General features: G+C 44.8%; 1 protein-coding gene across 1 annotated transcript; it reads right to left on the bottom strand.

The window, feature by feature from the left end:
- Positions 1-773: 773 nt before the first annotated feature.
- Positions 774-20,314, bottom strand: PPP1R17 (protein phosphatase 1 regulatory subunit 17). Its single transcript, NM_001082155.2, is given in 5 exon segments — positions 774-1,991; positions 8,046-8,198; positions 9,793-9,942; positions 14,735-14,851; positions 20,198-20,314. Coding segments are annotated over 4 exon segments (465 nt in total). The 5' UTR covers positions 14,817-14,851; positions 20,198-20,314; the 3' UTR covers positions 774-1,911.
- Between the last annotated feature and the right edge of the window lie 1,909 nt (positions 20,315-22,223).

The raw sequence follows: 22,223 nt of genomic DNA, 5'->3' as shown, positions 1-22,223 counted from the left end.
ACACGCCATGGGTTTTCACTACGGGAGCTGCAGCTTGGAGGGTGAAATCAATGGGCGAATACTCCAGGAGGGGTGCTACGGTGTGAATATTTGTCTCCTTAAACTCAGAGCTTTGATATCCAAAGTCTTCTGTTAATGATACTGAGAGGGCAGTATGATGTTTGGAGGTTGGGGCCTTTGGGAGGTGATTTGACAGTACTGGGCTATTAGAGTGGGACCTCCATGATAAATCCTGGTGGCCTTCCGAGACCACAGAGACACAGGCAGACAAGTGCACACCCTTGGTTGCCAAGTGAGACTTTGCACTGCCTTCAGAGGATGCCATCCCCAGAGGTCACACCTATGCAGCCTGCCTGATCTTGGACTGGGAACTAACCCAGGAGTCAAAGTGAGTCACTTTCCATTAGTCAGCCTGCCTAGGGTACTTTGTTAAGGTCACGAGAAGTTGCCTAACACATGAGGCCCAGGGCAAGTTGGACATCCCACACTCCTCCTAAAATGGCATTCAGCACTCAGCCTCTGCCGATGGCTGCGACATTTTCAGTAGATTTCAGGGTCTTGACATGCATCCCCAAAAGAATCCGCAATTCTATAATTTTCTATAAATGCTCCTGATTGGATTGTTAAATATTAACATCTGATTCCAATATTAAAAATCACTGCAGGCTCAATATAAACAAATACAAAAGCAAACCAAACCCGTGAGTCTCATTTGCAACCTGCCATCTTTATAACTAAATGGGTATCTTTAGAAGTGCACCAGGACATAGAGATATGGACAGAAGCATCTTTATTTTCCAAAGATTCCTGCCTCTTTTCCATCACTAAGGCAGAGCAGAGAGATACAAGGGACTAGTCAACTGTTGGACCAGTGTGTGCATACACAGAGCCTCCAGACTGACATTCGGCACGGCGATTCCAGTGTCTGCGTCTCCTTTTCTTGCAGTTCTCCTCTCCCTTCCTGTCTCTTGCCTGATGGTTGAGAGCTATGTGCACAGCCCTGCCCAGGGCACTCAGATTGCAGTCTGGGCCAGGGGCCATGTGCAGACCCTAACACCATGCTTGCCTGTCTCTTCTAAGAAAGCATATTGAAGTCTAAATAAGCAAAAATGCTAAAAATATCAGCATCTTCCACTGATTTATTTTTTTAAAGTAAATTCATAGCAAGCACTGGTATGTCACCTATCATTAGTAATGGCTCACAACTCACAAATGTCGGCACAACAAGGTTTAGAACTGTTTTGAAAAAAAATATATAGGGATCTTTTGCTAGGGTTCCTGAACTGACCATCACTCTCTGCTCCTGGTGCTTTTCTCCAATTGTTGACCCCTCCAGCTCAGAAACTCACCTTTAGAACTTCTGTCACAAGGATCTTAGCAATGGCGTTCAGAGACAGTTGGACTCTTAAGAGGATAGGTGAACTAAAAGACCATGTTCTCTAAAGAAGTTGGTGAGTTAACCCACACATCCTCACGTCTCTAACTGGCAGCAGGGAGTCCCTTCTTAACCTGCTGTTGGAGGACTTTCAGCCAAAGCCTGCCTAACAGCAGACTGAGAAGAAAAGCGTCCCTATGTTATCCAGGTCCCTCGCTCCGTGAATTGGTCCAGAAGACGCAGAAACTGAATATGACAGCTTTCCATGCTACCACCTAATTTAGACCGATCTGTTTCATTTATGCTGTGTCGGGAAATGAAAATTCAAGAAGTCAGAATAGAAACAAGACTCAAGGAAGTAAAGCGATACAAGTTGGTGACTGGCAATCTGGTGTCAGATGTCTCCTGGGGAAGAGGCGTCTGGATCTTGAAGTCTGACTAGCACAGAATGAGAGCAGGAACAAGTCTATTTTTTCTCTAGGTCACCGTAGGGAACCAATCTAACCTATTTACATGGGGTCTTGGGGGAAAGATCTTTAAATAGCTATCTTGTCACCTTCCTTTTCATCATCTTCCACGATCACTTTGGGTCTCTCGTCCCTGAGCGGCCTCACACCTGCAAAACAAAGCACAGGCCTGCAATTAAGTGCCTCTAATTAAAGCAGTAGACTGCAAGGCAGCATAGACACAGTACACAGGAGCTGGGTGGCCTTCTTTGACTTTCCCCAGAGGTGCTTGTTGGGGACAATGTCCTGGGTCCAAGATGACGCACACACTGGGAGCCAGGGAACCTTCCCCTCTTCTCTGTGGGTGTTCTGCTCTGGAGCTGACATCATGCTGGGATGGGAAGCAGGCTGGTATGGCATCTGAGGCTTGGGCTTCCAGGTCAGCCTCTCTGTCTCTCTCTCTCTGTCTCTCTCTCTCTCTCTCTCTGTCTCTCTCTCTCTCTCTCTCTCTCTCTCTCTCTCTCGTGTGTTTTGGGCCAGTTAACAGCTTCACACCTAAGTTTTCTCATGTAAAATGAGGGCACCACTGCTCATTGTAAAGGGCTGTGTGACAATTAAGCAAGATGCTTGCAACCAGCCACATGTGTGAACACCTACATGTGGGTTTTTCTTTCCTTTCACAGTTTGCAAGCTAATTTTCCTTTTGAAAAGAACCGGTCAGCTCCACAATCGAAAAGCATTTTACTAACAGCTGTGGAAAATATTAAGTTGAAGCTGGGGACTTGCTGTTTTCAAATGTTAGTACCTGTGGATGACAAAGTTCATGGGAGTCAGGGCAAAACGAGAAAGTAAGGAAAGAGTAGGGAGGTTTTCATATGGCTGTATGGACACAATTTTAAAAGTTTTTTTTTTTAATTTTCAGATGATTTTTTTCCTTCTTTGGAGGATTCAAATATCTTTTCTTTCCTGAAGATTGAGATATTCAATGGTTTTCTGTTTAGCATCCTCACTAGGCAAAATGAAATGTTCTTGTCCCTGTTGGCCTGCCACTGTGTTTCTAAAGTTCCAAAACCGGTTTCCATGTATAGAAAGTTTATATATTCAGTTTAGGGAAAGCTTGAGAGATTTTTTCCATTTATATTATCATATGTTCTGCATATTATAAGTTCTGAGTATATAGCATTGAGTTAACTAATACCCTGCTCATCTTTCCAAACATAATTACTAGGGTCTGTTGTTGGTAGTGCTATGGTGGGTTTGGATTTTTCATTTTGTTTTTAAAATCTTTCTTAGATAAAGAGACCAACAGACCAGCATGAGAATTTTTGTCTTTCCTAACATAGAGTAATTGCTCTGATATTAGCTTGTCTTTATTGTCTCTATTCCCAGATGTTTTTATTATATGTGTGTATGTATACTATATTATAAACTACTCCAAAATTTTTTTTTAAAGTTTACTATGTGAAATTCAGAAATCTGAACACAATTTTCTGAGTTGATCAGCCATGGTGGTTCTGGGTGGTGGGTGGGTGAGTCTTGTCCATCCTGGAAAGTGTAAAGTGAGTCGTTTTAATAAAAAGACAAAGGAAGCTATGATTCCAATCTGGTCCCCCATGATTCCTCTCATCTCACTGCAGCCAGCCAGTTTTGTCTCCCCCTCCCTCCGCCTTTCTCATAATTAGAGACCCTTCAGTACATGAAGCATTTCACAGAGATCTAAATGGGGCGGGGGTGTGGGTGGGGGAGAGAAGCTGTGCACCACAAGAGGCCTGTCTAGGACACTGGACTCCATTCAACAGCAGCAAATTAGTGAAAACTAAGCGTTGAGCATAATGACTATTCATTTGATTCAGTTCCTAGTTTATTCAGATGGATTCTCTACCAATTAACTGATATTTATTAGAGGAGAAAAACAATTTCAAGAGTCTGGCTGGAATGAAGGCTTTTGCATAAATCACTTATGAAACACAGTGAGAGACATTTTCTCTTATAGCAGCTGCATAGAGGTGTGGGTTTTTATTTGAAATTAAGGCTAACATAACATGGACATAGCTCTGCTGTGACCACACATTTTCATTTTCTATCCATCTTCTCTTTATTTCTTTACATGAAGTCAAGTTTGGGTTGGTTCCACAATATGGGCAAGGCTCTTAATTCCCAAAACCTGGTCAACTTTAGTTACTCTGAGTATCCTTAAAACCTACTTGTGTGAGAATCTGCCCCTCCGCCAACCTCACACAAATACTGTAAAAGTCCTAGAATTTCAGAAATTGGAGGAGTCTGTTAAACTATCAGGTCCAGCGCTTCCCAAAGTGGACTGGGCTATCCACAGGGGCACAGCAAAGTGAATAGCATCCTATGTTAATATGCTTGGCATTAATTTTAATGTCTTATAAAAAATATATGTGGGAGGCTCATCAAAATCTTCATTTCATGTATATCATTGCTTAGGGTAAGCCTGCACTTGGGATGTCAATGTTCTTGATGCACTGGTGACTAGAAGACGACCCAGGTTCAAAAAATACTGGTCTGGTTTGCTCTCTGGATCTTCCTGTTCTTCTGGGGAAAATGAAGAAATGTAGACTCCAGAGCCAAAAAGCTTTGCCTTTTATGACCACCCAGTGTTGACCACGTCGCTTAACCTATCTGATCCTATTTATTCACATCTAAAACTGAAGAAAAGTAATTTGTCTCTCCTATGGGGTGAGATGAGGAGATAGACTTAGGCCCACGTATCTCTTATGCTCCAGCCAGGTTCAGAACACGAAGTTGTGATAAGTCACTTTTTACATGGCAGGCATAATTGGCTAATACGTCTCTCTCCCTATGAGGTCCTAAAGGGATATGACGACATCTGGCACAAGACTTGGACTACAGCAGGCATTGAGCAAATGTCAGTTCCTCCCTTTCTCCTTCCTTCTATACAGGAGAGTGTAGGGAACTTGGCTGCGGGTAAGATCCTGGTGCCAGTCCCTGTTCTCTCAGGGCCAATCTTCCCTGCAGCAGGCTGCTTTAGAACAAGCAGAATCTACCCACAGCACCACCTAAACAGGTCATCTGCATCACAGATCTGTTCTCTGGCAGGCAGGAGCCAGGCTGAGGGCATCGCCTGTCCTAATAAACCACACCAGGGACAAAGCTCTACCCTCAGAAGGATGGGAGAGGTGTCATTTGCAAAGGACACATTGATCCTTTGACAAACTGCTCAAATGCTTAGAACTCATGGACCAGAGATCCAGGAGATTTTTCTTTTCAATGCTTCTGGTTTCATTAGCCTTTTTTCTTTGCTTGGCTCCTTGTGCCAATGACTTCAACTCAACATTATTTCTCTCTTAAACGCTCCTTGACTACCCAGATCTGTGCAATGACAAGCAATGCTCCCTGCCATGCAGTCACCAAGTTGGGGCCCCTGGCAACTGTGGATCAGGTTGGGAGCAAGCCTGGGGCTGGCAAGGATGGCGGAGATGACTCCCCACTGAAGGGCTGTTTGGCAGTTGGAACATGTCAAGTCAGCTCATTAACCTAGGGAGAATGAAGATAGTTATTAAGAGATGGAAAAGAGAGTGAATCTTTGTCCAGTTTTCACTTGCCAGGGGCTAATGAGAGGGGATGTCTCCAGGGTGCTTTTGTCTGTGAGTTGCTCTCATCACCCTATTGGAAACAAGTGTGAGTCGTTCTGAACATCTGTCAAAGGCTCTATCCTTATCAATTTAACTAGCATTTCGGTTACTGCCAAATCTTTAGATACTGAAAGCCTCTTCAGAAATAAAGTACTTCAGCTAATATGCTAATAAAAGCTAGAATCATACAACAATATCTGTAATTGCACTCAGTTATGACAGAGACTTGCTGATCGAAGAAATTCCATAATGTCTGTAGAGTGTGGATATACAGTGCCCTCCCCCCACCCCCCAGTTCCTGTTTACTCTGCAGTTTGAGAGACATTTTTCATTCAAAAGCAAAGCTGCTCTCTGAGGATGGAGGGATTGAGATGTAGCTAGTATCCATTGCCAGATGAACAGAATTTAATATTTTATGAAGTTCCTTGAGTCAGCAGATTTCTATGAAAAGAAACAGTGTGGTAGAATTGTTACCTTCTGAAAAGGTTTGACTAATTCAGAGTAGAAGCTTGACCAGCCCACAGAGGGGCGCTAACATTCACTGAGGTCTTTCAGCTTGCCAGAACTCTGCTACGCACTTCATGTACTTGACTGAGTTGTGCTGACAACCTTTTCAGACAGATTTTGTGGTTCCCCTTTCAGGGATGGATCGAATGAAGGAGGCTCTGACAGTTTAAGTTAATGGTCCTGGGTCACAAAGGAAGTATGGAGCAGAACCAAGATGAAAACTATATAGTTCTGACTCCAGAGTTCAGTTCAAGCTTTTGTTCCAGCGTGACTTCCTGATCGTTACCCGTTACCTCCTTTTTTTTTTTTTCTCGCTCTACCACGTCTTCCCCTAGTAGGCCTTCAACAGAAACAGATACAGGAATGAACAGAAAGCAGTCAGTTTCCAGGCTGTGACTGCTAAATAGAAAATGAACTCGACAGACACTGGGCACTGCTTTATAGAAAGGACTGGACTAGACAGCAGCGCCAATGCCAGAAGCATAAGGCACTCACAACCCAATCCTCATGAATTTATCGCACAACTTATTGATGTAAGTTAATTTAAATAACAGCTACAAAAGCAGCAACAAGTATAACAGAGTTGACAGTGCCATGGGTATTTGCATGCCTGTGACTAATGAGAGCATTGGAGGTTCCGTGTAGGTGGGAATGCATGCAACCTGTGAGAAACGTGGCCAAGGCAGGTTCAGACCTTGCTGCTTGTTCCTCAGTCCATTTCCCCAGAAAATGATCTCCTAATGCTCCCTGCCACCCTTCCTGGCTCTGCTCCTGACTTGCAAACCAGAGAGCCTGTGATCCTGTTTATGCCTCCTTCCTTCTTTGACTTGGGGACAGCAATCCTTAGAGGCAAAATAAAAAAGCAAAGGCAAAAAGTAGATTCAAGTTTTAGACAATTCTAAGGCAACATTTCCCTTATTATAGAATGAAGAGACTAATAGGCAGGAAAAAATTCTGTGGAAAACACATCAAAGTCTCTAGACCTGGTTTATACAAAGTCAAAGGGGCTCCTTTGCTGCAGGATGTCTCAGAGATTTGATGATTCAGTTCACATTATAACCCTCTACTGTGAAAATATCGCCCTGTTACAAGGTCTTCAGTTGAGAAACCGCTGGAACTAACAACTGAATATTGGCTATCACTTTAAGTCAATTATACCAAGATACCTGGACCTCTTTTCCAATAGCAAGACTACCCTGGAAAAAAAGTGGAATATTCTCAAAGAATCTGCTTCGGAAGTCCTTTTACTGGGAGATCATGTGGGCTTGCTCCTGTTAAAATGGGAGAGCAGCTTTGTACTACACGTCCCATGTGAGGCAGGGGAGCTGTGACTAGCCATGTCTGACATGTAACCACCAAAGCTCATCTTTTCCCAAAAGTGCTCCTTCTAGATTCCTATAATGCTGGAAGTCCAAACCACAACAAGGAACTCAGGATCTCTCTCTCTGTCTCTCTCTCTCTGTCTCTCTCACACACACACACACACATACACACACCCCGGGTGAAATGATGAGAGTGCCTGCCTTGATCCCCAGCTTGCACAAAAGCTTCTCAGGGACAAGCTCTGCCTCACTCATTGGTCCCGTATACCCTGGAATTGTGTATAAAGTTCAGTAAGTTTTTGTCTATTTGGTTGATTTGGCACCTATTACGATAGCTGTCAAAATTTCAATGCCTCTCTCTCCCTTCCCCTCCACTCCTTTTTGGGGTTTTGGTCAGTTTGTCCTGGCATGGGAGAATTGACCATCAGCCCTGGGATGCATAACTCACAGAAGCCTGGGGAAGACGGCATTTCCTCTCTTCTCAAGAGCCCACAGACACTCCTGTTTCACTGGCTCAGCGCATTTGACCAGCTCTCTGAAGCAGCAGTAATGCTCTAACTCCCCAGTCCTCAGGTCAGACTCTGGGGAGCTGCCCACAACAATACAAGATAAACCTGAAAGGCAGCGAGACACATGCTTCCTGCAAAGGGGGCTGGGGCCCAACACAGCTTCTCGGGCCAGGACAGAGGCTGTGTCCCTGGCACCGCCAGATGGTAAAGCTTCCAACCTGCTCCCACCACCCACCCCTTGCAAACACCCAACACCAGCTCTTTACCTGACTCAAAGGGAGACGTGTGCAGGGCAGGTGTGTCTTTTCTCCTTGGTTTTTGCTGTTCTAGGTCAGTATTATGAAGATCTGGGTCCACTTTACCCTTTGGATGTCTCTCTTGAAGATCGTATCTTCGGATTGAGTTTTCAGAAATCACACCTGCAGTGTTTGGAGAGCAGAGAAAGAAATGAGGTCAAATACACGTGCAGTATTATTTGTACATAAATACTTGTACATGGAGCTGGTGGAACCAGTCAACAATTTTCAAGCTTATTTTAATAAAGTTTCTTTTTAGGAAGAATATTTTTTATTGATGCTACATCAGGGAAATCCTCTGTACAAAGGGTTTTACATGGCTGATTTCATTTTAGTCTAACAAAACTGAGGAATTCAATATTCCTCTTGCCACCACCCATCTAAGGAAAGTTAGGCAAAGAAGTGTGCCCACTTGCACTCAGTGGTATCAGCCAGTTCTGAGTTTATCTGCCCACAAAGTCCATTCTCTTTAGCCTGAAAGGGCCTCTTGCTGTTCTGCAAACTATGAGCTGCACACTGTACCCCGATATCTTCATCATTATTCTACCTCCACCCACTTCACCCACCTGCCTCTTGTCTCTATTTCCCAGGTAAAATTTTTCTCTATCATCTAATGAGTCTTTATAAACAGCCTCTTTAAATTTTTCCATAATTTACTACTCAAACTGAGCCCTTGTGGTCCTTGTCTAAGGATCCCCATTTTGATATTGCTTCTTTTTTGCATATTTAGCTACTTACACACTACTGGTCTTTCTTATAAATCTGGAAGTTCCTCCCCAGAAAGATCTATGTTCCATCTGTTTGGTGTCCCTCAAAGTATATTTTAAACAGAGAACATAAAGGAAGTGCCCAGGAGGGAAGGAAAATGAGATGCAACCTCTGAGAATTCAGAACATCACAGATCACATCCAAGGGTGTTGTACAGATAGAGTAGCAGTTCACCCAACTATTTTGCTTTTCTTCTGGGCAGAGAGCTGGGCCATGCTTCCCAGTCTCCTTGCAGTTGTGTGAGGCCTTGTGTTTGATGGAGGTCTGGCCTTCACAAGCCTCCCTGTCAGTCTTCAATTCTCTCTACCACCTGTACCTGCTGGTTACTGATATTCGTGGTGACGTTGCTCACCACGCATGGTTGATGGCAGAATTGCCACTAGCCTGGGCTCGTGAATTACTGTGCGAAGCCGAGTTTGCCTCTTGCACCCCCAGCTTCCATTACTGGTGAGTGGAAAAATATTGTATTACATTTCAAATGTTGTTTTTGGGGCCAGTGCTGTGGCATAATAGGCTAAGGCTCCGCCTGCAGTGCCAGCATCCCATATGGACACTGGTTCATGTTCTGGCTGCTCCTCTTCCAATCCAGCTCTCTGCTATGGCCTGGAAAGCAATAGAAGATGGCCCAAGTGCTTAGGCCCCTGCATCCACCTGGAAGACCAAGAGAAAGCTCCTGGCTCCTGGCTTCAGGTTGGCCCAGCTCTGGCTATTGTGGCCATTTGGGGAGTGAACCAGCAGATGGAAGACCTGTCTCTCTGTCTGTCTCTCTCTAACTCTACCTCTCAAATAAATAAATAAAATCTTTTTAAAAATATTGTTTTCATTAAGATGTTAATATTTTAAAATGTGAATAACTAAATATTTAAACAAATATTTGTAAGGCCAATAAGATTCAGAATCATATTTTTCCCTTTCAGAGCTAATGCAAACTGACCTTGTTGTTGATTACCTGGTATAAAGGGCGGGATGTGCAGCGCTGGTGTATCTTTCCTCCGTGGTTTTTTTTGATCTGACTCAACATTTAGGGTTGTCTGTCCATTCTTCCCCTTTCTTGGCTTCTTGAGATCACAGTCCTTGATGAACTGGTCGGAAAGGTCATCTGATTTGGACAAAGAAAACAAGAATATATCATGAGTAAGGGTCCAGACACGAACAGGTCAATTTCCAGTTACACCTGATGGTAAGGGAAGAGGCCATTTGGTCTAAAAAAATTAAAGTGTTTATTTTGCCTTTTTCTACAGAGGACTTTTGTACCCTTGCATGATTACATGAGATAAAATGGAAAACTAGAATTCTATAAAGTAGCAAGTTAAGGGAACTCAAATGGTGGACCATCAAAATGAAGAGGAACTTAAAGCCATCATCAGGCAAGCCACAGAATGTGAATGAACTAACTGTCTGGGTAACAGCATAGAGAATCTGTTACTCTAACTTCCTTCACTCAAGGAACTTGAGTACTCTTGCAGATCCCCAGGGCCAACATGGAACCTGAAGCTCCCTTAGTCTTAAGAAGCTTCCCTGGCCGGCGCCGTGGCTCAACAGGCTAATCCTCCGCCTTGTGGCACCAGCACACCAGGTTCTAGTCCTGGTCGGGGCGCCGGATTCTGTCCTGGTTGCCCCTCTTCCAGGCCAGCTCTCTGCTGTGGCCCGGGAGTGCAGTGGAGGATGGCCCAAGTGCTTGGGCTCTGCACCCGCATGGGAGACCAGGAGAAGCACCTGGCTCCTGGCTTTGGATCAGCGCGGTGCGCTGGCCGCAGTGCGCCGGCTGCAACCGCCATTGGAGGGTGAACCAATGGCAAAGGAAGACCTTTCTCTCCCTTTCTCTCTGTCTCTCTCTCTCACTGTCCACTCTGCCTGTCAAAAAATAATAAAAAAAAACCCTTGTCTAAATAAGATAAGAGTCGGAGAACTCAAAAGGCTTCCATAGCCTTGGAAACTCATGACTGGAGCATAGGGAGATTACTGATGCCATAGACAGGAGTGTCAATTTGTAAAGTCAACAACAGGAGTCACTGTGCACTTACTCCTCATGTAGGATCTCTGTCCTTAATGTGCTGTATATTGAGATTTAATGCTATAACGAGTACTCAAACAGTATTTTTCACTTTGTTCTCTACGTGGGTGCAAACTGTTGAAATCTGTCACTCCCCCATTCGCGGAGGAACGACACTAGACCCTGCGCTGTTCTTTTGTCTGCTCGGCCCTTCCCGGGTTTGCTGCTGGTCCTTCCCGGGTTGGCTGCCGACCCCTCCACCTCCGTGGAGGGGCAGCTCCCCCTGCCACTTTCCCCACTTCAGTGGGGGAGCGGCACACCGCTGGCCGGCTCTCTCGGGGGCTGCTCAGATGTTATCCGGATGTTCCTGGTGCGTGTTGTCTCTCTCCTCCTTTATAGTCCTCTTCCACCAATCCCAACTCTGCTACCCACATGGCGAGCACGCTGCTCTCCTCCAATCAGGAGCAGGATCAGCTCCTGCAGCTTATCAGTCAAGTTGGTGAGAGGCAGCTGCGTAGAAGTTGTTTACTCCCTTTCAGCGCCATATTGTGGGAGAGCAGATGCATAGAATAAGTCTTAATTCCAGTAACTTAGTCTAGTCCGAGTTGCTCCCCATAGAAATCTTTACTTAATGTATACTGAACTGATCTTCTGTATATATAGAAAATTGAAAATGAATCTTGATAATGAATGGAAGGGGAGAGAGAGTGGGAAAGGGGAGAGTTGCGGGTGGGAGGGAAGTCATCGGGGTGGGGGGAGCCAATGTAGTCCATAAGCTGTACTTTGGAAATCTATATTCATTAAATAAAAGTTTTAAAAAATAATAAAAAAAGATGCTTCCCTGGAGTTGACAGTGGATCCCTCTCTTGCCTCCAGTTCTCTGGCCTGCCAAGTGCCTCTGCTGGTTCTCACTTGGGCTTCTACCTTGGCCCTTTCAATGCCACCAGGCTTTACCTGGGCTCTCAGTTGCCCATCCTAACTCAACATCTTGTCGTCTTCTTATTCTTCTCTTTACTTTTCTCAGCCTCCTGCATGGACTCACCAGAGAACTGAAGCCTGGCTTTTACTGCACACCCATCAGGTGCAGTAACAGGAATCCAACCTGCCTGCTCCTTGCCAGTGAAATCTCTCTGCTCTGTCTTGCTCCTCTATGCTTTTGTCTAGGATGCTCTCCTGTGGGCCTCTCTTCAGTTGCTCCAGAACTTTATTGTTCTATAACAACGCCTTCTTGTACATTAAAGATTTCAGTCTTTTTGTAGTTTTAGTCTCAACTGCCTTTCCTTTCAATGAATGCAGGTTGAAGAAATTGGGCTTTAATTTCTAGAAATTTTAGTATTTTCAGTGATTTAAATGGGAATAATATTAAATAACAGTACATGTGTGTGAGAGAACTAATTTTATAAATGTTTACAAAATGCCTGATAGATCTGATAGATTTCAAAGAATGTTTGCTGTGCCATTGGCAACCCTCTAACCTCCCACTCATCCCAGAGGAAAGCCCCCATTTTTGTCAGTCTTTTGAACACCAGTCCTGGGCATCCTTTCTCAGTTTCTAAATATCCATAGCATTTTTGCTCAGGTAACACCTATAAAAGATGATCTGAGATTATTATTTCTGTACATTTGTTCTTTGCCCTCTTTAATGACAAACATTTTGTCATTTATGTCCTCAGTAGCACTGAATAAGTATTTGTTCTATATGTGTTTGAATGAGTGGACTCAAATATATTTAGTATCAGGAACTATTCTGATAGAATGAAAGAACCCACAAGACAATGGAGCTATCTTCTCTGGAATGACTGTGGACTGACATAGTCTAGCAAGGCTTACAAATATGAATGAAGATGGGGAAACTTAAGGATAATTTGACCTTTCCCTTCGGTTCCTCCCTCTCTTTTTGCTTTTCCAACGTGTTTCTTCTCCTTCCTTCCTCCCTGCCCCTGTTTCCATCTCTCTTCCTTTTCTGAAATATTCAGGTATATTTCTTTACAATATTGAAGATTAAGTGTGACAACCACTTTGACATAAGTTTTGAGGGTCTAGGCACAAAGTGTTTCATTCTTTCATTGATTCAGGGGCAGGGAATATAGGCTGTATAAGGCCTGTGAAATCGTTTGCTCTGTCCCTGCCAAGGTAAACACAGGCAGGACTCAAAATTCAATAAATCTATAGCAGGCTAATTTTTAAACTGATGATTTTGTATGGCCTGTGAATGATGTAATGCATATCCAAATGGCCCTTGGCAGAAAAAAGGTTTCCCACCAGCTACTGAACAAATGTTTATTTAAGCTTTGTTCCAAGACTTGTTATGCTAGATTCTAGAAATACAAAGTAAGAAATGGTTCTTGCCTTCAAATTCCTCATGGGCCTTTAGACTTTACATCTGGAAGACCTTTTGTTAAAAAAAAAAATCACTCTGCATAAGGAACCTATCAGAAACATTTAGTATCTGTTTATTATTAAGACTGTATCATCTCAAGAACATTATACATAACCAAAACAAAAATATCACTCTTTTCAGCCATATTTCATAGCAATAAATAATTTCTTTTGCCTAGAAGATTTTAATAATTTCATCCAATCATCTCAATTTCATAAGCATTACTGAGGTCACATTATGTCTAAGTCACCAGACTGGGATATGCTAAGTCTATAAACACAAAGAGGAGGTAAGAGGGGGACTTTGCTGGGTATGAATGAGGTGATTTCACATCATTTCTATCTGTGGGATGGACTAAAACCTGCGTGATTACTCAATACTAGTGCTTCCCAGTGCTTAAATATAAGTATAATCCCTGAGCATCTGATCTCACTGCCTTCCTACGCCAGGCCTCCAAGGCAGCATTCTCTTATAGTGATTGATTTAAAGGAGAGGAGGAAACTCAGATCTGGGAGACCAGGCTGAGCGGTACATGATTGGCAAGTAATGGGCTCAGGATCGAATCCTCAGAATTCTTCATCCTAACGCTGGCTGAAGAAGCAGTTTTTAAATTGTGTGTGTGTGTGAGAAAGAGAGAGACGTAACACAGTTACTCCCCTCTACATGATACACATCACAACCATTTGCAAACTGAATGAATGGGTATTGCCTAGAAGGGGTGCGGCCTTGCTGTGGGAACCTCTGGAGGTAAAGACTGGACGTGGACCTGTCGCAGGCCACTCCTTTACCCCAAGGTAACACTCCTTGCACAGCGCAGAGAGCAAGACATTGGCTTTAATCTTGACTTTTACTTCAGTGGCACTTTTCCTCATTTCTGAAGAAATCTTTAACATAAAATATCTTGATGGCAAGTGGGGAGAGGGGAGGGGAGACAAGTCATAACCCGGGGAGGCATCCACAAAGACTATGAATATGCAAAAGGCCCATCCATCAAAAGTCTGAGTGTCTCATTTTTAGAAATGGGTAGAGGCAGAAATGTTTCTGGTATTTTCATTACAAAGGTTATGCAAAAAGTCAGTTCTGGAAAGGAAACAGATTGACAATAAAGCAGAAAAAGGCTATTTAAAATTCTGTCTTGATAGGCAAAGAGAGATATTTGAAATATTTTATTGGCAGTGTGCATGGGGTGTTAGTGTGCTGGGAAAATACTGGAAACAGGCTAAACTGTCACATTCCATTTATTGTCTCAAATGCTCTGCCTGGGACTCAGTCAGACCCCAATGAAAGACGACAACGCTCCTGCCCTGACCCTAATGAAACTGCCGCCAGTGCTTCAGCTCACACTCACACAGCAGACCCCACAGACCTTGGCTATTTGCCGGGCCATCTGGTGTTGGCTGTCACCAGAAGGCACTGGCTCTCAGGTTTCAGGGGCTTCTCTCTGACTCGCCCGCAAGCTGAGTGGTGGAGACGCCCCCTTTCTGATGTACTCTAGTGACAGTCACCATGGAGATTTACCTAAGTGGTTGCTGCAAGGGTCCAGCGTGTCCAGCCTGTCTTCTGAGAACTCCAGCGGCTGCATCTGCTCCATGGACATCATCAAAGGGCAGTGGGTGTGGTGCTTCTCCTCCAGCACTGTGGAAGAATAAAAAATAGACCATAAGCACACTTTCTGCTCACTCATTCACTTACTTATTCAGCAAATATCTCTGCAAGTTTCCTATTGGGTTCCCCAATGTAATCCTGTTTTTCACATCTGCTTTTTATGTTTAGCTACTAGAAACTCTAAAATTGATATTTAAGCAAAAGGAAAATGAATCATACAACACACACACACAGACTTATTGGTATTGTCATGTATCAAATATTTATATTTGGCCTCTTGCACAGGCACTTTGGGAGTTTCAGAATGCAAGTATGAATTAGAAATGAGTTAACTGCGTTACAGAAAATCCTAACTATACCCTACCTGTACTGTCTCCACTGAGTTCTGCAAAGATGATTATGCTGATTTTGCAGATGGGGAAACTGAGGCTCCGAGTGTTTGTTATTTAGTCTTGATCCAAATGCAGTTTTTCAGACTTCCTTTAGATACCAAGTCTCTCAAAATCAAGGTAAATTCTTTTTTTTAAAGATTTATTTATTTATTTGAAAGTTAGAGTTAGAGAGAAAGAAGGGGGGTGGTCTTCAATCCGCTGGTTCACTCCCTAACTGGCTGCAACAGCTGGAGCTGGTCCGATTTGAAGCCAGGAGCCAGGACCTTCCTCAGGGTCCTCCCACGTGGATGCAGGGGCCCAAGGACTTGGAACATCTTCTACTGCTTTCCCAGGCAACAGCAGAGAGCTGGATCAGTAGCGGAGCAGCTGAGACCTGAACCAGTGCCCGGATGGGATGCCTGCACTACAGGTGGCAGCTCTACCCGCTATACCATAGTGCTGGCCCTGAGGTAAATTCCTTGAATCCAAATTGAGCCAGGCCTCCAATCTTGTGCTATTACATTCTATAATTATAAAATGAGACTGCCTTCCCAGGCATATTACGATGGTGTGGAGATCTGGGAGGAGAAACTAGCTCTTGAATGGATCTTTATTATTTTCTCCCTAGAGCCTCCTGACAGAGAGCAAGAGCATCCCCCTCCCCCATCCCTTATCTTTCCTAGACCATAAATCCATCGAAGTGACCAGGGCTATTAGTTATAGCCGTTGTCCTGGAAGAGTACAGATCCAGAATGAACATGTGTCATGTCTGAGTGAGAAGTGCATTAGCTGAGATTTATAGAAAATCTTCATCACAGCCTGCTTCTATCATGTTTCTTGTGTTCCTTTGAAATAACTTTTGGCTCTGGTTCCTCCATAGCAAGAATGGTGGCAGAAGAATGGAAAAGGCTGAACAGACCCAGCTGATCCTCTTCTCCTGTCATTCCTGGACTCCCAGTTCACAGATGAACTTGGAGACCATCGTGCCAACATTTAGGCTCCTCGAATGACTTTAGCTCCATTGTCTTCTGAGAAATAAGCTGGTTTGCTCTGGGAAGGCTGGGGCTCTCCCCTGATGAGCTGAGCTCACGGGGTAGCAGACGGAGTCATTAACTGCTCACTTGAGCCCAGCTTTTAATGTCAGTCTGGACAGACTGATTGCCCTGAGTGACTTCAGCAGAAATCAAATCAGATCACTGTTTTTTAGGATGTGTAGAGATTGCCAGCTCCCTGGACTACTGGAAAATACACTGATCCCTTGGGTAGGTGGAGTCCAATTTTTTGCATTATCATTTTTGCTTCTGTCTTGTTACAACCTATTGCTGCTATGTCAAAATTTGCAAAGGCTAGCTTCTTTGTGGTGACCTCACAGATGGGTACCCAGGGACGAATGACCCTCTCTGGCTCCCACACTTTGTTTTCTCATCTATAAAACAGAAATAATGACACCCATCTTGTAGAGTTACTGTGAAGATGAATCCAGACAGCTGCACCCTCAGCTCATTGTGGGCACCAATCGAGTGGTTGCTATTGTTCTGTGACCTTGCCTGCACCATGCTCCAGCAGCTATACAACTGGAAAAATTTTATTTTATTTTATTTTTTTGACAGGCAGAGTGGATAGAGAGACAGAGAGAAAGGTCTTCCTTTTGCCGTTGGTTCACCCTCCAATGACCGCCGCTGCGGCCGGCGCACCACGCTGATCCGAAGGCAGGAGCCAGGTGCCTTTCCTGGTCTCCCATGGGGTGCAGGGCCCAAGCACTTGGGCCATCCTCCACTACCTTCCTGGGGCCACAGCAGAGAGCTGGCCTGGAAGAAGGGCAACCGGGAAAGAATCCGGCACCCCGACCGGGACAAGAACCCGGTGTGCTGGCGCCGCTAGGTGGAGGATTAGCCTAGTGAGCTGCGGCGCCGGTCTGGAAAACTTTTAGAAAGCAATGGAACTTTGCCTTTGTGTGCCAATACTGAGCCAGAAGAGGACCAACCTCCATCTGTGCCAAGTGCCTATGTCAGCACCAGGTGAGAGAAAGGAATGTGCCCTGGCCAAGGGATTGTGCAAGCGTCAGTTCAGTGGGTCAGAGGCTCCTGGCCAAAACTGACGGTAGCTCCTGGCATCTGTGATGGAAACAGCCCTATTTTAAATAAGTGCCATTGAACAGATGATGGTGGTGAACCAGCAGGACTGTCTGTGTGCTAGAGGCTTGAGAGATGGCTTCCAGGTCTGTGAGTTCATGTTACAAACATTCCCTTTGCTTGGCAGAAACATATTTTACCCAGGGGATTAGAAGGCAGTTTTGTCATGGATGATGTCATTACAAACTCGCCCGCGGAAAACCACCAAGGAAAGGAACATGTAGGTGGAAGGGAGAGCTCTTGTGGGTGTTGCAGTGCTATTGACAATTGCCAGTGTGCCTCCCTGGTAAATGCTGGCATCTGAGCCTGCCTCTGGATCCCACCTCCTGAGGCCCTTCCACTTCTGTCCTCAGGGAGACCGGGAGATAGAGAGCCACTGTGAGACACGAGCCTGGCTAATTCCCCAACTAAGAAGCCAAATATTTCTACTTCCTATTCCTGACTCCGTCCATGCATTCCTCTTTAACTCAGTCTCCACCCAAGCAGATGCAGTAACGGGATGCTGCCAGGGGAGGTTTCGTCATCTCCCTCGGCAGCTCCCTGTCATTTGGGGACTTTCAGAGGCACCAGCTTACTCTTTTGTCCCTAAATATTTGCTCCCCTGGGTCTTCAGATTCCAACCATAGCTAGGGCTTTTGCAGTTACTTGTTGATGATACTTTCATTTGGGGCTGATCTCAAACTGTTTCCCATACAATGACTAGTGGTCCTCTCAACATTCTTTTGCCATATACTGGTTCAGTATGGTCTATAATTTTTCCCCCAGAAACCTTTTATTTAAGGAATACAAACTTCATGCATTTCATAAATACAACTTTAGGAACATAGCGATTCTTCCCATTGTACCCGCCTTCCCATCCACACTCCCACCCCTCTTCCTCCTTCCTCTCCTATTCCCATTCTTATTTTTTTTACTAAGATCTATTTTCAATGTATTTATATGCATACAGTTGACTTTATACTAAGTAAAGAGTTCAACAAATAGTATGGAAAAAAAAAAAACTATTCCTCAACAGTTGGGTCTCTAAATTTTAACACAGTGATGACTGGCACCGCCTGTGATTGCTGATATTGACACGTCCACCTTCAGCTGACAAGCCTGGAGCCCAATCTGCTAGGGGAATCGGGACATTTTATGTAACACTCCCAGAGAGACTCTCAGGGAGGACCATTAGTCACATGCATGATTTCTGCAGTGAAACCAGGAATATTCAATACTGAGGGACACAGAGAGACTACAAAAAGATTCATAGCCTTTCAGGTCAGGTTTTTCTATTAAATGAGTTTATGTTGAACTTAGCCACAACAAATCTTTTGGTTTTTAGAACTCTTCATATTTCTCAGAATAAAGGATTATGGATCTGACTTGTTTTTCTAGTTGTTGTTGGTTGAAAGGATGTGGGTGGTTGGGTGTAGCAGGTACAAGAGGTTAAGGGATATGAATTGAGTATGAGGAAGGTTTTCAGGACCCCAGATGCTAAAATCCTGCAATGCCCTCTTACCAATCCTTACCTTCCTTTTCACAAAAGACAAAACCTTTCTTTTCACAGACACTTGTAACTGCAGATAGCACTGATGCCACAATTCACAGGGCAGGTTCATGAAAAGGTCGCCCTCCCTTTAGCGAGCAGGAACTGAAAGGACCAAAGAGCCAGCACCAGAGAAGCTACTTGAGTCAAAGAAGGGCAGGTACCCTCGCAGCCTGGGGAAGCTGAGGGCAGTGTGTGCTAGTTTGGACTGGTTCCTGTCCCAGGAGGAGTGCAGTGTTCTCTGCAGCTGAGCAACTTCAGTCAGTCTGAGGTCAGAAGCTGATCTGGAATTTTATGTTTGAGCAGGTGTCTCCGCTGAGTGTGAGAAGGTATAGTTTACCTCCCGGGCAGCACATCCCTCACTGACTAAAAGCCTTTGATACTGGGAGGCAGAATGTGGTAGGCAACTGTTGGGCTGATTATCCCAGACTCTAGCTGAGTGAGCCTGGAAAGATTATGTGTTCTTTTGAAAACAGTTTTCACATCTGTAGGCTGGTGGGGAGGGTGGCTGTTCCCCAGGCTGAGAGTGTTAGCAGTGCAGTGTGTGTAAAGCCCCCAGCCCATGCTAACACGGTGCAGAGCAGCACTTGTCTTCCTGGCCTCCCTTGTGTTGATAATATGTGTACCAGATTGACCCATCAACGTCATCTCCTCACCCCATCTGCCTTACTCTGAAGCTAATAACTCAAAAGTCCAAGGCACAAAGCAATGAATGCAGACCATTCATCACCAGATTTTGGGGTTGCGGTAATACGGACTCCCAGGAGTGAGTCAACGCTCAGCTCAGCCGCAGAATACCCTCCAAAGGAATCTGGTCTGGATAAAGTTAGACAGCTACATCTACAGCCAATGCAGTGTCTGGATTCTATGCCCTCTGGCTGCACAGAACTCTGTGCTTTTGTCAAACTTCTTTTTAACCTGAGGATTGAATTCACGTCAAATGGTACTGCCTTTGAAGTTCAGAGTCATTCATTTAGAAGCCCAAGTTTGCACTATTGCTCAAGGAATGACTGACTCAAAGGAGGGCAGTGTTTTGGAAAAGCATCCTTTTCCCCAGGCTTTTTCTGTTGTGCATGCAGATACAGCCAGGCTCGTCTTGAAACATCACCATCAAGTGTGTGGCTACATGGCTCGCACAGAACTCAGAATCCCCTGCCCTTGGAAAAATGATGGGGAAGTGGTGACTTTTTTCTGCTCCCTGCCTAGCTCCAGCTTAGCCTTGCTCCATAAAGCATAATCCTGGTGCCACCAGCTTTGTCCCAGACAGTACAAAGAAGCTGTGACTTACTGGAGACTTGCTTTTCTCACCACAAAAGTTCTTCAAGCAAAAATCCAAAGTACTTACCAGTCTGCAGGCGCTGGGATGAGAAGGTGAGAGACAGGGAGGGCCGTTTGCTCACTGATGCTGGCCAGGCTCCTCTGCAGCAGTGGCTGCTCTGCCTGGCTCCTGCTCCTCTTATCTAGGGACCAGCTGCTGCTGTTGCCATGGGGATGCTCTGCTTCTCAGGCGCCAGGGCAAGGGGGATGGAGAGGGAAAGAGGACTAGGCTAGCTGTCACTCTCACCACGGCAATAATTGTCCATTACAGAAATACAACAGAGTCCTGCTTTGAGTTCAAATGTGCACACTGGGGAGATCCAGACAAATCAGCCACATCCTTGAATCCCCCTCACAGTCTGATGCAATAGATTTCTTGGCCTAACTTTGAAAATATGGAAACTGAGGCACAGAGAGATTAAGTGAATCGCCCGAGAGAGGCCATAGCTGATATTTACTCCAAATAGATTTGTTTCAGTGCTGAAGACTTTCACCCATCACTGCTCTTGGAGTGATGTTATGATGAGAAAATGAATAATAATGATATAAACTCTAACACTTACATAATGTTAACATGCCCACCTGCCAGGCAGGCTGTGGAATACTTTACAGGCATCAACTCATCACTCCTCCTACCAACCTTGAGAATGAGCTCCTGTCATCACCCTTGTTTAATGATGAGTAAGCTGAGGCTCAGCAGTGTCAAGTCATCTTCCCAAGGTCTCCCTGCTAAAAAATGCAAGCCTAGGGTTTGAACCCAGTAATTGAATGCTAAGAGACCATGTTCTTAACCACATTGCAATACTCCTTGCCAAGATAGCCTTCCCAAAGAGCACACAGCCAAAAAAGCAGCTCCTGAATACACAGGTTGGGGTGTGGAGGCCAGGAAAAGTTTGATCCTTCAAAGGACCCAAACCATTGGGAATATACTTATACTCCATGAAAGGTTTGGGGCCAAAGGCTATGGAAGCGAGGGCAGGGTTCTGACATGGTGTCTGATGGGAAGGATCCATGGTCAACTCACTGGAGGAAACCCTGTGAGCTCAAGGTGCTGCCTGGAGAAACAGCAGTTTGTTGTCTCGGGTCTCAGCACTAAGAGCAGGGAGGATCAATACATATTGCAGGCTTGAGATTCTGGAGGGCAGCCAAGAGATCACCCAGTGATGCACCAGAGCTGTGTTTTCACAGAGAGTGTGTCATTGCAATCAGCATTGCCTTTCTTTCTCAAGGCTGCATGCAGTGCAGGGCCAAGCAGCCCTGGTTGGCTTCAGCTACCTCCCTGGGAGAGAACTGGTTGAAGCTTCCCTTCCATTTATCAGAATTTCAAGTCACAGGGCTGGAGCCATAGTGAACTCATGTTGAGATTGACTCCTGCAGTTGGAATTTCTTCATGGTAACAAATCAATGCAGAGTGCACTTCCTTGTCTGATGTATTTGTTGGAACCTCCTGGAAGGATATGGGGACCACTCAAAGGTCATTCCCCTGGCTAGGAGGGATCCCTTGCATGCTGAGGGGACAGACCTGGAATCAACTTCTTGTTCTCAGCCACCTGTTTTGTCTTTGCATTAGCAGCCTGTTGCTAACTTGAGTAGAAAAGATACATGTTCTTCCTGAGGGCTTAAATTCTTTTTAAAATAAATATTGAGATAAGTACAGATTCACACGTGGTTGCAAGAAATAACACAGAGAAAATGCTTGTACCTTTTAAGCATTTCCCCAATGTTGACATCTTGCAAAATATCAAAACCTTATACTGATCATATATGGGGGTGCTGGTGTTGTACCATGGCAGGTTAAGCTGCCACCTGCAATGCCAGCATCCCATATGGGTGCTGGTTCATGCCCTGGCTGCTCCACTTCTGATCCAGCTCCTTGTTAATTGGAAAAGCAGCAGCAGATGGTCCAAGTATCTGGGCCCCTGCAACCCATATGGGAGACTCCTGGCTTCAGCCTGGACCAATCCTGGCCATTGAAGTTTTCCAGGGAGTGAACCAGCAGATGGAAAATCAATCTTTCTCTCTCTTTCTCTTCTCCCCACAATTCTGACTTTCAG

This window comes from Oryctolagus cuniculus, chromosome 16 (assembly GCF_964237555.1).
Source record: "Oryctolagus cuniculus chromosome 16, mOryCun1.1, whole genome shotgun sequence".
Lineage (NCBI taxonomy): Eukaryota > Metazoa > Chordata > Mammalia > Lagomorpha > Leporidae > Oryctolagus > Oryctolagus cuniculus.
The sequence above is the reverse complement of the archived record's forward strand: the minus strand, read 5'-3'. Positions and strand labels throughout refer to the sequence as shown.